Below are 15,106 nucleotides of genomic sequence, written 5' to 3' on the forward strand. Positions count from 1 at the left end.
GTCTGTCCCAGGAAGGGTACTCACCTTCTGAAATCAACTCCTCCCACAATTTTTGGAGGAATTTCACGAAACTTGGCAGGATTCTTTGTTATACGTCAGTATTGCATTTTCGTTCAATTCTGTCATGTTTTACCAGAGTTATGGCCAAGTTTCCAGCTGGGGATATTGTGCTCTCGGAGCACTCTTGTTAATAATTGTAATGAAGCAAATCTGGGTCGAAGTTAAATGCACTGTAGGTACCCCTACCTTCATGCCAGAAAGAATCAAAATCAGTGAAGAGTTGAGGGAGAAGAAGCGATTTGTGTGGAAACTGCTCGTTAGGGCTTAATTACTCCATATCTTCATTATTAATTGCATTTATGCAAATTTGGGTAGAAGCCATATGCACCCCAGGCAGACCTACCTTCCTGCCAAAAAGAATAAAACTTGGTGAAGAATTGAGAGAGAAGAAGCGATTTTCCTGAATTGTGAATGGCGCCGGACGGACGATGGACAACACACGATGGCATAAGCTCGTCGGCCGGATGAGCTAATAAGGAATTTGTGACGTGTCAAACAGGATGTTGCATCTTGAAATTTTAATAAATAAAACAATTTATCTATTCATTCTATTCTTTAAGTTCGTTTCTTAAGACACGTACTTTTTAGTATGTTACCTCGTTTGTTGACAGTTTCGGCGAACACTTCCGCCTTCTTCAAAACAGTCACCAGATCAGGTGATCTGGTGACTGTTTTGAAGAAGGCGGAAGTGTTCGCCGAAACTGTCAACAAACGAGGTAACATACTAAAAAATACGTGTCTTAAGAAACGAACTTAAAGAATAGTTATAATAATCAGACATAATGAATTTTCACTACATATTAAAAACAATTTTTTGTCGTCGTCTTTTACAAATTTAGTGCCATCACCAAATTTGGATCACAGCATTGTGAGTTCAGTCCAAAAACTAAATTCCTCGATACGATTTTTGATACGGATCGTGTTTCGTTCCTAAGCCGCAAGCAGATCAGACTGCTAAGTCGTCAAACTGAATGTGAAGGCATACCTGCATCTGAGCAATATTATATTGACAAACATGTCACATAAAGTCTAATTAGCAAGACGTGCTGAAGTTAAGAAACAAGATTTAGCATTATTTGCTACTTTAGAGGGTGACTAAAAACAGGAAGCGAGGCAGTATCTCAGCAACAGCCTGATGTTTTATCTTCAGCTTGAGTATATCTCCTACAGGGCATGCACTGATGGGCCAAGTGGCCTCTGGTCTTCTGGCGTCTGAAGTCAAAACGGTCAGCGTTTTGGCTTTTATAGAGAAACCCGAACTTGTTAAATGTCCATTGAAGGCACTTCTATGCTCTGTGCGATATAATTTAACAGTATCATTGCTTGGGTTTTGCAGATGGGAAAATGCACTCGCCGAAAGGCCTCACAGGGTCTGGAGAAGTGGTGGTAGAAGCAGAGCTGACTGGAGGAGACGGACAGGCTGCTTGGCAACACGCCCAGCTGTTCAGACAGAGTTTAAAGGATGCCGAGACGTCTTCGTTTGAGATTCTTGTGGAAATGGAAGATGCTTGATAAGAGTGTAGCAGCCTTGTACAGTGGTGCTTGAAAGCTTGTGAACCCTTTAGAATGTTCTACATTTCTGCATAAATATGACCTAAAACAACATCAGATTTTCACACAACTCCTAAAAGTAGATAAAGAGAACCCAGTTAAACAAATGAGACAAAAATATATTATACTTGGTCATTTATTTATTGAGGAAAATGATCCAATATTACATATCTGTGAGTGGCAAAAGTAGGTGAACCTTTGCTTTCAGTATCTGGTGTGACCCCATTGTGCAGCAATAACTGCAACTAAACATTTCCGGTAACTGTTGATCAGTCCTGCACACCGGCTTGGAGGAATTTTAGCCCATTCCTCCGTACAGAACAGCTTCAACTCTGGGATGTGCTTCGGGTCGTTGTCTTGCTGCATGACCCACCTTCTCTTGAGATTCAGTTCATGGACAGATGTCCTGACATTTTCCTTTAGAATTCGCTGGTATAATTCAGAATTCATTGTTCCATCAATGATGGGAAGCCGTCCTGGCCCAGATGCAGCAAAACAGGCCCAAACCATGATACTACCACCACCATGTTTCACACATGGGATAAGGTTCTTATGCTGGAATGCAGTGTTTTTGCTTTCTCCAAACATAACGCTTCTCATTTATACCAAAAAGTTCTATTTTGGTCTCATCCGTCCATAAAACATTTTTCCAATGGCCTTCTGGCTTGTCCACGTGATCTTTAGCAAACTGCAGACGAGCAGCAATGTTCTTTTTGGAGAGCAGTGGCTTTCTCCTTGCAACCCTGCAATGCAGACCATTGTTGTTCAGTGTTCTCCGGATGGTGGACTCATGAACGTTAACATTAGCCAATGTGAGAGAGGCCTTCAGTTGCTTAGAAGTTACTCTGGGGTCCTTTGTGACCTCACCGACTATTACACGCCTTGCTCTTGGAGTGATCTTTGTTGGTCGACCACTCCTGGGGAGGGTAACAATGGTCTTGAATTTCCTCCATTTGTACACAATCTGTCTGACTGTGGATTGGTGGAGTCCAAACTCTTTAGAGATGGTTTTGTATCCTTTTCCAGCCTGATGAGCATCAACAATGCTTTTTCTGAGGTCCTCAGAAATCTCCTTTGTTTGTGCCATGATACACTTCCACAAACGTGTTGTGAAGATCAGACTTTGATAGATCCCTGTTCTTTAAATAAAACAGCACTGCAAAAACGGCCCCTCTCAAAATAAGCCAAATAATTCTGAATCTAGCCAAATTGTTTGTATTGAGCAAAAACAAAAAAAGCTGCCAGTGGGGTAAGAAAAATTTACTTGATTAGAATTCTTAAAACTAGCAAAAAAGTCTAGGCACTGAATATTCAAAATGTCTTATCACTAGACAGAAATGCTAAAATTGAAGCAATCCGTGCTTACTTCAAGTAATGAAATCACACTTAAGACAGAATTCCTTGAAATGAGTATTGTAGTCCCTAGTTGAGCGGATTATAAGAATTCGTATCTTTTTTAAAAATGAGAACTAGCAAATAAAATCTTAAAATGAGATTTTTCTTCTTTTTATTTAGCTAGCTGCAAGAATTGATGCAAGATTAAAGACTAGCAAAAAATCTTAAAATAAGAGAAGTTCTTGAAATCAGTGATTTTTATTTTTGCATTCCGAAATAAACAAACAGTACAAGAACATCTGGCGATTCTGACTGCCACTAGCAAGCACACTACTGACTATGTACTATAACAAAAGGAAATGCATAAAGATAAGAAGATGCATTATTTGTTTCACGTAATGCTTATAAAACACAGAATATGAGATGAGAAATAAAAGAATAACATGCAGGATTTACCCACTTTGTGATCGTATAGGTTTTTCAGAAATTCTTCAGCAGTAACATTGTTTTAACTTTTGCATTAGTGAAAACAGGAAAAGGCTAACACTATTTTGGCTGCCGCCAAAACACAAGATCACTACATTACACAGGTTCCTATAGATCAATGACGCAGAACAAGCTTACTCGATGAAAGCCCTCCACTCGGCATTGGCTTTCTTGTACAATGCTGTCGAATCTCGCTCATGTATTGCATCCTCAAGCACCTCAGTCTGCAAGACTGACAGTAGAGTTGCAATACATTTTGGGTAGGTAAGGTGCAACGCGTAGTAGTACCCCAAGAGATACAACAGGCTGTCATCGACTTTCTTAGTCTCGAAGGTGGCGACTGGTCTGTTTCCCACGGCAATCATACAGTTGTCTTCGGACAGGAGCACAACTGGGGACGATGGGAGCCTCTGGCGCAGGCACGCATCATGGTCTTCTGATGCCTGGATGACAAAGAGGATCAAGAAAGAAGTTTAGATTAGATTAGGAAAGCACTAGGTACACACACCTTGTCCTGTAATGAAAGTCAATGGTCAAAGAGCTGCCAGCTGCTCTTCAGAGAGATGAGTTAAATACAGAAATCAAATTTCACTGTATGTTTGCCTGTACTCTTTCCTCTTTATAAATATGGCAGTGCCGTATTAACCAACTTTTAATCTTTTCAGTATTGATTTTGAAGTCCAAGTCGGTGTTCATCAGGGGTCTGTGCTGAGCCCTCTGTTATTCACCATTGTCCTGGAAGCTCTGTCGAGGGACTTTGGCACAGGTTGTCCTTGGGAGCTGCTATATGCAGATGACCTGGTCGTAATGTCTGAGTCTCTAGAGGGTGTCTTGGAGAAATTGCGGGTCTGGAAGTCAGGATTGGAGTCAAAGGGCTTGAAAGTGAACATGAGTAAAACCAAGGTGATATTCTGTGGTCCCAGTCTCAGCAACTTGAAAGACTCGGACAAGTTCCCTTGTGGTGTCTGTCGTAGTGGAGTTGGTAGTAATTCCATCTTTTGTAATGGATGTTCTCACTGGATTCCCAAGAGATGCAGCAATATCCGTGGTAGACTGGCTGCCGACCCTGCCTACAGGTGTAGCAGATGCCTGGGTACAGCAAGACCTATTGATGTCAGAGCGTGTGATCATGTTGTCGACAGCCACAAGCTGGAAGTGGTTGACTCTTTCTGTTATCTGGGTGATAGTTTGACACCTGGTGGGGGCTGCGAAGCTGCAACAATCACAAGGACGAGATGTGCTTGGGGCAAGTTCAGGGAGTTCCTGCCAATCCTGGCAAGCAAGAGCATCTCACTTGCCACTCGTGGCAAGATATATAATACCTGCGTGAGGAGTGCCATGATCTATGCCAGTGAGTGCTGGCCCCTGAAGTCCAGTGACCTGAAAAGGCTGGAGCACAATGAACGTTGTATGCTGAGGTGGCTGTGCCACGTTAAGCCTGAGGACAGAGTGAGTACCTCTGCCTTACAGGAGACACTTAAGCTTCAAGACCTGGAAAAAGCTCTCCGGCTGAGGTGCTTAATGTGGAACGGCCACGTACAGAGAAGCAATGGGTGGACGAGACAGATTTTGGATTTCCAAGTTAGAGGAAATAAGAAGAGGGGTAGACCCCGTAAGACCTGGGGTGAGCGTGCGACAAAGGATCTCAAAGTGTCGGGTCTCAGAGCTGTTGATGCGAAGGAGAGACAAGTATGGAAGAGGGCGTTATGTCGCCATGCAACATCAGACCCGGTAGGAAGTGGAAAATGTGATGTTAAACCGGAGAGTGAGGTGAGTGAATTACTGTATGTATTACTGAAAGTATTCTGATTGGCAGCATTACAGCATGGTATGGTAACAGTACTGCCCATGACTGAAAAGCTCTGCAGAGGGTTGTCAGGTCAGATCAGCACAGCACAGCGCATCACTAGGACTGAGTTACCAAGTATTCACATGATCTATAGTCAGCGCTGCCAAAGGAAAGCCAAAAGGATATTGAGTGACCCCAGTTATCCCAGCCATAACCTTTTTCACCCTACTGCCATCTGGCAGAAGATTCTAGAGCATCCGGGCCCACACCAGCAGTTTCTGAACTGTCAGATATCTTAACATTTCTTCTGTAATTCTCCTCTATTTATATTTATTTATTCCTTCAAGTTGAGAAGAGACACATGAGCTCAAGAATTTCATTACTGATAAATGCCTCTTGGAGTACATGACAATAAACCTTGAAACTTTAAATCCAAACCAACCCACGACACCACCAGACAGGAAGGTTGAACAGCCACCAGACAGGAAGGTTGAACAGCCACCAGACAGGAAGGTTGAACAGCCAATAGCAATTTCAAAACATGCTTTTACTTCATGTATCTCTATGTATGTGACAATATATATCCTTGTAATGTACCACCTGATGATTTTATTACATCTTACCTTAAGAACATGGAAGAATGCCTCACTGCTTGTTCCCAATTTCTCGGGTGGTATGGTGCTGGATGGGAAGAGCTGTGGCAGGGCTCTGAATACAGCTGTTGCATGTTTCACTGTTTTGACAGAAAGCACAGCACAAGGCAGTATAAATAACCGCTCATCATGAGACCTTAAAAGGGTTCAAATGATTCAAAAAGCTTAAAGGTCATAGGCAACGGCTGGAGGTGAAACGTAGAATATCAACTTTATTGTCTAGAAGAACGACCCAAAAAGCAAATTCTGTCTTCCTGGTGTCTAATTTGCACCCTAAAACTGAATAAAACGGTTAAAATCTACTGTTTTGCCCAATTTCCGAAGGTTTGTTTACATCTCACTTATGCGCACTTTCACCGCCAGGGGACCGTCGTCATGACGTCATTCAAGCCAAACAGACCGGGAGCAGCTCTGTGTTTACCTACGAATCGAGCACGCGTGTACGGACTTTGGTCATGAGAGGTTGTGTAAAATGTCTGAAAGCGATGGCGACTTTGAAGTAGGAACTCTCCAGATTGAATATCGAGAGGTGAAACCATATATGTATGAACCTATGGCTGTTGCAAAGCAGTTGGTGAACGTGGCTCACTGGTTTGACCGTGCGGCCTTGGAATCGGACAGCGACTCGGCCGACTCTGATCGCGGTGACGCCGGACCTCAACAAGACTCGCGCCCAAACGATTCATCCTGGTAGTTATGATCAATTCCTACTTTTGTCGTAATACTAAGAGCCCTTTTGAAGAATAATTAAACCGCCTCCCTAGTGGATATAGGGAACGATTACTGGACAGTGCACCGGTAGGCCACATTAGCCTGCCATCCGTGGCATTATACTATTTACAGCCGACTCTAAGCGAGGAAATATCCCTTTGTCTCATTTCCACAATGACTGTACAGGATCCCTCAGGATTCTTGACTTGTCAATTGCAAGCAAAGGTAAAAATGTTTTCCTCCAATCTTCTCCTTTTTGCTTGAGCGTTGCTGCTCCGTTTCTTCTTTGACCGCTTGAGTTTGCTTCACGCGCACAATCCACTCTCTCCGCCTCGTCTCCTCTTCTGGAAAAAGCCAACCCTCTGGCTTCACGTGCACAATCCACTCTCTCCGCCTCTTCTCCTTTTTCGGAAAAAGCCAACCCTCTCACTCCGCCTCTTCTCCTCTCTCAGAGAAAGGTAAAAACTTCTTTCTGAACCGGTCCCATTGTTGCAGTTCACTGCACAACAATAAGGCATGGTTTTTCTTTGGAAATTCCCGAATGCACGTCTGCACTCAAGCCAAACGGCAATGTAAATAAACAGAAGTGGACTCAACTCAGTTTGTTTGTCTTGAATGACGTCACGCACTGAGTAGTCACGAAAATCGCCGAACAGAAATTTGCTGTGATCCGCACTAACTTATTTTAATTATTACTTAACGATACTTCTTGGGACCAAAAGGAAATTACAGAGGTTTTTTTTAACATATAAAGTTTCAAATATGCATAAATTGAAAACCGTTGCCTATGAGCTTTACATGTCAGTCATGTTGCCATGCTAGATGTTCTTTAAATATAAATGTACACAGATCAAAGTAGTGACCTCACCTCCATCCATGGTTTTTGGAGGTTTCATAGTTGCCTTCATGACTGCATAAAACTGGACCTTGGAGGAGAAGTTTTCCCATCTATCTTTCATCTCCGAGATGGACCGGGGATTCGTCAGCCGAATGATTCTCTGCAACTCATCTAGGACCTGAAAGATGCATCGAAACCTAGAGGAAATTCACTGAAACATTATTGCTAGTAGTCCAACTCTGATGACTGATGTGTCTGTCTCTTTGTACTAGTAAACAAGTCAGAACTGGTTGCGAGCGGTAAACATTACAATACTTACTTACATGATCTAACTCCCTGAAACATGGGTAGGCCTCCAGGATTGTATCTGCTCTGCTCTGCCTCGCTCTTTTAACGTATCGGATGTGATGAAACGCCTTCTGGATTCAAACTCCAGGTTTAGGAGGTGAGTAACTGAAGCCTTGTTTGGCTTCTGGTTTCTGTGGATTTCCTGGAGCGTCTTATGACGTCTCGCCTGGGTTTTCTGACTGTCTAATACATCACCAGCTGCAGCTGAAGGAATGTAAAAAGATGGTGGGGTTAGAAGTGTAATGTATAACATTTTATGTTTCCAAATTATGTTAACAATAGGAAGGAACTTGAAGTAACCATGTCGTGCATTTTGACTCTTTGATTTTTACTTTACATTTTGATAAAAGCAACAGTGCAGATTTATCAGACAAGCTGTCTGCTTCATTACTCACCAGTTGGCTATTTTACAGTGCTGAGCGTAAATGAGTGCACCCCCTTTGAAAAGTAACATTTTAAACAATATCTCAATGAACACAAACAATTTCCAAAATGTTGACAAGACAAAGTTTAATATAACATCTGTTTAACTTATAACGGAAAAGTAAGGTTAATAATATAACTTGGATTACACATTTTTCAGTTTTACTCAAATTAGGGTGGTGCAGAAATGAGTACACCCCATCTAGTACTTTGTATGGCCTCCATGATTTTTAATGACAGCACCAAGTCTTCTAGGCATGGAATGAACAAGTTGGCGACATTTTGCAACATCAATCTTTTTCCATTCTTCAACAATGACCTCTTTTAGTGACTGGATGCTGAATGGAGAGTGATGCTCAACTTGTCTCTTCAGAATTCCCCAAAGGTGTTCGACTGGGTTCAGATCAGGAGACATACTTGGCCACTGAATCACTTTCACCCTGCTGTTCTTCAGAAATCCACCAGTGGCCTTAGATGTGTGTTTAGGATCATTGTCATGTTGGAAAAGTGCATGACGACCAAGGGCACGGAGTGATGGTAGCATCTTCTCTTTCAGTATAGAGCAATACGTCTGTGAATTCATGATGCCATCAATGAAATGCAGCTCCCCGACACCAGCAGCACTCATGCAGCCCCACATAAGGACACTGCCACCACCATGTTTCACTGTAGGCACCATGCATTTTTCTTTGTATTCCTCACCTTTGCGACGCCATACAGTTTTGAAGCCATCAGTTCCAAAAACATTTATCTTTGTCTCATCACTCCAGAGTATAGAGTCCCAGTAGTCTTCATCTTTGTCAAACTCTAGGTGGGCTTTTTTGTGCCTGGGCTTCAGGAGAGGCTTCTTTCGTGGACGGCATCCATGCATGCCATTCCTCTGCAGTGTACGCCGTATTGTGTCACGGGAAATAGTCACCCCAGTTTGGCTTTCTACTTCTTTAGATAACTGCAGTGAACTCGTATGCCGATTTTTCTTCAACCCTTCTCGTCAGGAGACGCTCCTGTCGAGGTGTTAACTTCCGTGGACGACCTGGACATCTCTGTGAGATGGTTGCAGTTCCATCTTTCTTAAATTTTTGTACCACTTTTGCTACAGTATTCTGACTGATAAGTAAAGCTTTGCTGATCTTCTTGTAGCCTTCACCTTTGTGGTGGAAAGAAATTATTTTCTTTGGGGAATTCTGAAGAGACAAGTTGAGCATCACACTCCATCCAGCATCCAGTCACTAAAAGAGGTCACTGTTGAAGAATGGAAAAAGACTGATGTTGCAAAATGTCGCCAACTTGTTCATTCCATGCCTAGAAGACTTGGTGTTGTCATTAAAAATCATGGAGGCCATACAAAGTGCTAGATGTAGTAGTTTTTGTTGTGGGGTGTACTCATTTTTGCACCACCCTAATTTGAGTAAAACTGAAAAATGTGTAATCTAAGTTATATTATTAACCTTACTTTCCCGTTATAAGTTAAACAGATGTTATTTTAAACTTTGTCTTGTCAACATTTTGGAAATTGTTTGTGTTCATTGAGATTGTTTAAAATGTTACTTTTCAAAGGGGTGTACTCATTTACGCTCAGCACTGTAAACAGCATTTTAGTAACCATTTAACAAGGGGAAACTATCAACTAACTGACCGTCAGCAGTCTGTACATGCCCACTCACACCTGATTGTCATCCCATTGATGGAAAACACCCTGACTTCAAATTAACTGCTAATCCTAGAGGTTCACATACTTTTGCCACTCGCAAACCAAGCACCACTGTACCAATTCTGTAGTTTGACAAGCAAAATAAATGTTCTGGAGAGTCCGAGATGATGTGAGTAAAGACTTTAAGCACAGTCTTACTTTTCGAATGATGTTCTTTTCGTTAGAAAAGTGTAAATGTAATGTGATAATATGAGGGATAGAGAAGTGCTTTCTAAGGTACTTTAAGTAACAATGTGAATCTTCTGTAATAATTCTCATCATTTTTAAAAATTGTTTCTCCAAATTTGTGTTTTAATTGGGGATGCATCGATACAACTTTTTTCTGTTATTCGTACAGATATGACGGCTCCTGATGGAATCAGCACATCTCTAATTTTAATCTTGTTTAGAGAAATTGTATTTGTAACTTGTAATTATTGCAATTGAAACACTGATTAAAACATTTACTCATGTTTATAGTAAGGAATGAAATGTTTTATAATGATCATTAGGCAGCAGGGTGTAGAGCGATCAATACCTCCAGTGTGTCAAACTTTTATGGGTTATTTTGTTTCTGTTTTTATGATTCACACACAAGGTCATGTAAAAGACCAGACCTCAATGTTTCTGTCGTCATTTATCTTTGTGGAACAAGAAGTTTGGTACTTTTGTTATTCGGTTGCTTTTCAATTACTTAATTAAATTAATTTTTTGCAGTGTCAAATATTATTTAAATGTTTAACTCTATGCAACATCACCGGATTGTGCCTTTTCATGGGTCTGTCTCTATATCTCTGTCTGTCTGTCATGATGTGCCTGTTTCTGTCTCTCTCTCTCTCTCTCTGATTCTCTTAATGTGTCTGTGTGTCTATCTGTCTTTCGGTGTCTCTTAATGTTTGTGTGTCTCTGTGTGTGTGTGTGTGTGTGTGTGTGTGTGTGTGTGTGTGTGTGTGTGTGTGTGTGTGTGATGATGTGGCTGTCTGTCTTTCTGTGTCTCTGTCTGTCCCTCATGTGTCTGTTTGTCTATCTGTCTGTCCCTCATGGTGCGTGTCTGTCTGTCTGTCTCTATCTGTCGGTCTCTCATGGTGTCAGAGTGTCTGTCTGTCCCTCATGATGTGTCTGTGTGTCTATCTGTCTGTCCGTCCCTCATGGTGTGCCTGTGTGTCTGTCTGTCCGTCCCTCATGGTGTGCCTGTGTGTCTGTCTGTCCGTCCCTCATGGTGTGCCTGTCTGTCTGTCTGTCCGTCCCTCATGGTGTGTCTGTGTGTCTATCTGTCCGTCCCTCATGGTGTGCCTGTCTGTCTATCTGTCTGTCCCTCATGGTGTGTCTGTGTGTCTGTCCCTCATGGTGTGTCTGTCTGTCCGTCCCTCATGGTGTGTCTGTCTGTCTGTCTGTCCCTCATGGTCTGTCTGTCTGTCTGTCCGTCCCTCATGATCTGTGTGTCTGTGTCTATCTGTCTGTCCCTCATGATGTGTCTGTGTGTCTCTATCTGTCTGTCCCTCATGATGTGTCTGTGTTTCTATCTGTCTGTCCCTCATGATGTGTCTGTGTTTCTATCTGTCTGTCCCTCATGATGTCTGTGTGTCTCTATCTGTCTGTCCCTCATGTGTCTGTGTGTCTCTATCTGTCTGTCCCTCATGATGTGTCTGTGTTTCTATCTGTCTGTCCCTCATGATGTGTCTGTGTGTCTCTATCTGTCTGTCCCTCATGATGTGTCTGTGTGTCTCTATCTGTCTGTCCCTCATGATGTGTCTGTGTGTCTCTATCTGTCTGTCCCTCATGATGTGTCTGTGTGTCTCTATCTGTCTGTCCCTCATGATGTGTCTGTGTGTCTGTCTCTCTTGCTCTGTATAACTGTGTTTTTATCTGTGTGTGTAAGTCTCTCCCAAAATATCCGAGATGTCTTATTGCTTTATCTAGTAACCGGCGCCTCGGATTTCCTTCCTATTGGTCGGTTCTTGAGCGCCTCTCTTTCTCAGCATCCTGTTGGTCGGCTTGTATTTGCTGCTCTCCTATTGGTGCTCTGAGACTCCGGGGCCCGCCTCCTCGCCGACACTGAAGTGAAGCCGGACGGAGAGCCGCAGCAGCAGCAGCAGCGCCGTGTTATTGTTTTCAGTGAAAATCCGGGAAATGTGGCGATAAACCCGCGCTGTGCGTGAGGAGGGATACACCGCGCTCCCGCTTAGCCTTTATTAGAATGTGAAGTGTCGGGGGGAGAGAGAGAGAGAGTTCGCTGGCAGCAGGAAGGAGAGAGAGAGGGAGGGAGAGAGAGAGGGGGGGTGTTTGTGTAGTGAGAGGCGCTCAGGCCTGCTGCTGCTGCACCGCGGCTCGAGTTTAACAATAGCAGCCCAAGTGCTGTCCGCTCCCCGGGGCTCCATGTAATTCACCCAGCTCGCACATGGAAGGCCATTCAACACCACAGCGACACATTTAAGGACAGGGTTTTTTTTTTTTAAATAATATAAACACTGCTCGTTTTTAACACCTCGGAAAGACAATAGCCGGGAGAAAATGTCTAACAGTGGTGCCGGAAGCGGAGGGCTGAACTGGGTGGTGAGTAAAACACGCACACACACACGCGTTATTCCCTCAGTGTAATTAACCCGCTATAAACACCCGATTATCCGGCATTGTTACACCGAGCCGCGCCAGCGCTCTCTCTCAGGGAACTTTAGCTTAGCCCTTAGCTTAGCCCTTAGCTTAGCCTGTAGCTAATACAACACTTCTTTTTTTATAAACGTCTAGAAAATATCGAGTGGCTGAAAACTTAATTATACAAGACAGTATGATAGTGTTAATTATTACAATATTAAAACCTTCCCCAGGATAATTTTTATTTTTTTTTAGTTGATTGTTTGGACTCAAAGCTAGCAAGCACCCGAGAGCCCTTTTGTTTCGCCTCACTAGCCTTTCCTTCACACATATTAAGGATTAAATTAAATTAATTTGAGTAAGAATAAAGGCTGTAAAGATGCTGGGATGTCAGTGAGTGAGAAATAATAAATGAGCTTCAGTGTGGATAGAAAACTTATGGATGCTGGGGATTTAAAAACAAACAAAAAACAACAACTTTGTGGTCATGTACATCCATTAATTGAGCTCTAACAAACTTAACCATATTTGTGTTGTTTATTTAATCAAAAGTGAACACGACAGCCTAAAACTCTGGCTCCAGAGTGATCTATGACGTCAGTAAACAAAACCCAGGTGTAAATATGACCTTTGACCCCAGGTGAGCATAACCATTCCAGTGTTGATAGGTTTATTCAGTTCGCCTGGTGAATCCGGAGTCCGGCCCGGGAACACGCTGGGAATATGTTCTGGATCGGACAGGAGGCATTAGGTAAAAAAAAAAAAAACAGGATAGATGATAATTTTTCAGTTTTCCATACCAGTAACGTTGATGTGTATTCCCACCTCATCTTATTATCTCTATCCGCTTTATCCTGTTCTACAGGGTCGCAGGCGAGCTGGAGCCTATCCCAGCTGACTACGGGTGAAAGGCGGGGTACACCCTGGACAAGTCGCCAGGTCATCACAGGGCTGACACATAGACACAGACAACCATTCACACTCACATTCACACCTACGCTCAATTAAAGTGCTGATGACACGAACATGACTCTATGCAATTTCTTAAATAAACTGTACAACACGGCAAACATGTTAGATTTCTGTTATAATTACGTGAAAAGAAGCTGTTACGCGAATATCCAACTTTTAATTGCACAGCGCAAGAAAACTGGGTCCGTGGCTCGCGGCCATGTTGTGACGTCAGCGGGAGAACACGCTGCGGTTCACTGGCTGTTCTACTCAATGGAAATGGCGCATGAAAACGCCGGTGAACTCTCTAGTGCTAGCTCTTCCTCTTCTGGGAGTCTAGAATTGTGTTGATCTCTTCCGAATAGAATGTATGATAGCCTACCCTCTTTACCCTTTGCCTCTCGTTGCTAGGCGGCAGTTACATGAAAGCCGCAAGCTTTCACAGGCAAATACATGACTGATATCACGCCGACTTTATGATTACATTTATGATTATCATGTAGAATCTATAGCTCTACGTACCTTTATCTTATGTCGTTTCACAACACATGTTCTGACAGGAGGACTGTCTTTGGATCCGGCATAGCTACGAGTAGACCCCTGCGGAATACTGGCAGTGTTGCCAGATTGGGAGGAATCCCGCCCAGTTAGGCGGTTTCAAGTGCATTTTGGTGGGTTTTGAACATATTTTGGGCTGGAAAACTTCAGCAGTATCTGGCAACAGATGTTTTATGTTATATGCTATGTTATAAAACATCGCCAAAGATGTCAAAAACGTGTCATCAGCACTTTAAAGGCCAATTTATGCTGACAACGCAGTCCTCGCAGATAGCGTCTGCATAGCCCCCCCCCCCCCCCCCCCCCCCCCCCCCCACAGATGCTCTGCGCGCACCTCCCAAAAATTGTGACCACCTCAGAAGCCTCTCAGACAGCATCGCAGACAAGAGGGCTCTGATTGGTCTACTCTACATCCGCTGTACACGCACTTCCGCTTCCCTACTTTCCCGGTTTGGTTTGTTTTCACGATCGCCATTTTTAAAAACACGAGCGAAGATGGAGCAGCACAAAGAGCGGTTGATCGAGGAAGTGAGGAAGTATGTACATCTATACGACTCCAGTTCTAGTCATTCTAAGTAACCGGAGGATAAACATTCCACACACCACACCTACCAACTACTCCTAGTGATTTCGCGACTTCGCACCCCCTTGCGTTGTGGCGGTGAATGACATCGCGCACGCCTATTAGGGCCTCTGCATGCTCTTGCGACAAGGCTTTCGCAGATAGCTTTTCGCAGACAGTTGTAATTTATTGTTGAGCGGGGAGTAATAGGCGTGCGCGATGTTATTCACTGCCACAACGCAAGGGGGCGCGAAGTCGCGAAATCGCTAGGAGTAGTTGGTGGGTGTGGTTAGTGGAGTGTTTATCCTCCGGTTACTTATAATGACTAGAACTGGAGTCGTATAGATGTCCGCACTTCCTCGATCAACCGCTCTTCGTGCTGCTCCATCTTCGCTCGTGTTTTTAAAAATGGCGGCCGTGAAAACAAACCAAACCGGGAAAGTAGGGAAGCGGAAGTGCGTGTACAGCAGATGTAGAGTGGACCAATCAGAGCCCTCTTGTCTGCGACGCTGTCTGCGAGGCTTCTGCAGTGGTCACAATTTTTGGAAGGTGCGCGCAG

General features: G+C 43.4%; 2 protein-coding genes across 3 annotated transcripts in view; both read left to right on the forward strand.

Moving 5' to 3' along the window:
* ngly1 (N-glycanase 1) overlaps positions 1–3,401 on the forward strand; it is a 60,778-nt gene extending 57,377 nt beyond the window's left edge. Inside the window, exon 12 of the mRNA XM_060904757.1 lies at positions 1,397–3,401. Coding sequence (XP_060760740.1) covers positions 1,397–1,572 — 176 coding nt within the window. The 3' untranslated portion in view covers positions 1,573–3,401. The remainder of the gene's footprint in view (positions 1–1,396) is intronic.
* An 8,526-nt stretch (positions 3,402–11,927) lies between these two features.
* top2b (DNA topoisomerase II beta) overlaps positions 11,928–15,106 on the forward strand; it is a 132,315-nt gene continuing 129,136 nt past the window's right edge. For both annotated transcript variants that reach the window (XM_060904758.1, XM_060904759.1), the window contains exon 1: positions 11,928–12,437. In XM_060904758.1, the coding sequence (XP_060760741.1) occupies positions 12,396–12,437 (42 nt within the window). In that variant the 5' untranslated portion in view covers positions 11,928–12,395. The remainder of the gene's footprint in view (positions 12,438–15,106) is intronic.

This window comes from Neoarius graeffei, chromosome 22, assembly GCF_027579695.1.
Source record: "Neoarius graeffei isolate fNeoGra1 chromosome 22, fNeoGra1.pri, whole genome shotgun sequence".
Lineage (NCBI taxonomy): Eukaryota > Metazoa > Chordata > Actinopteri > Siluriformes > Ariidae > Neoarius > Neoarius graeffei.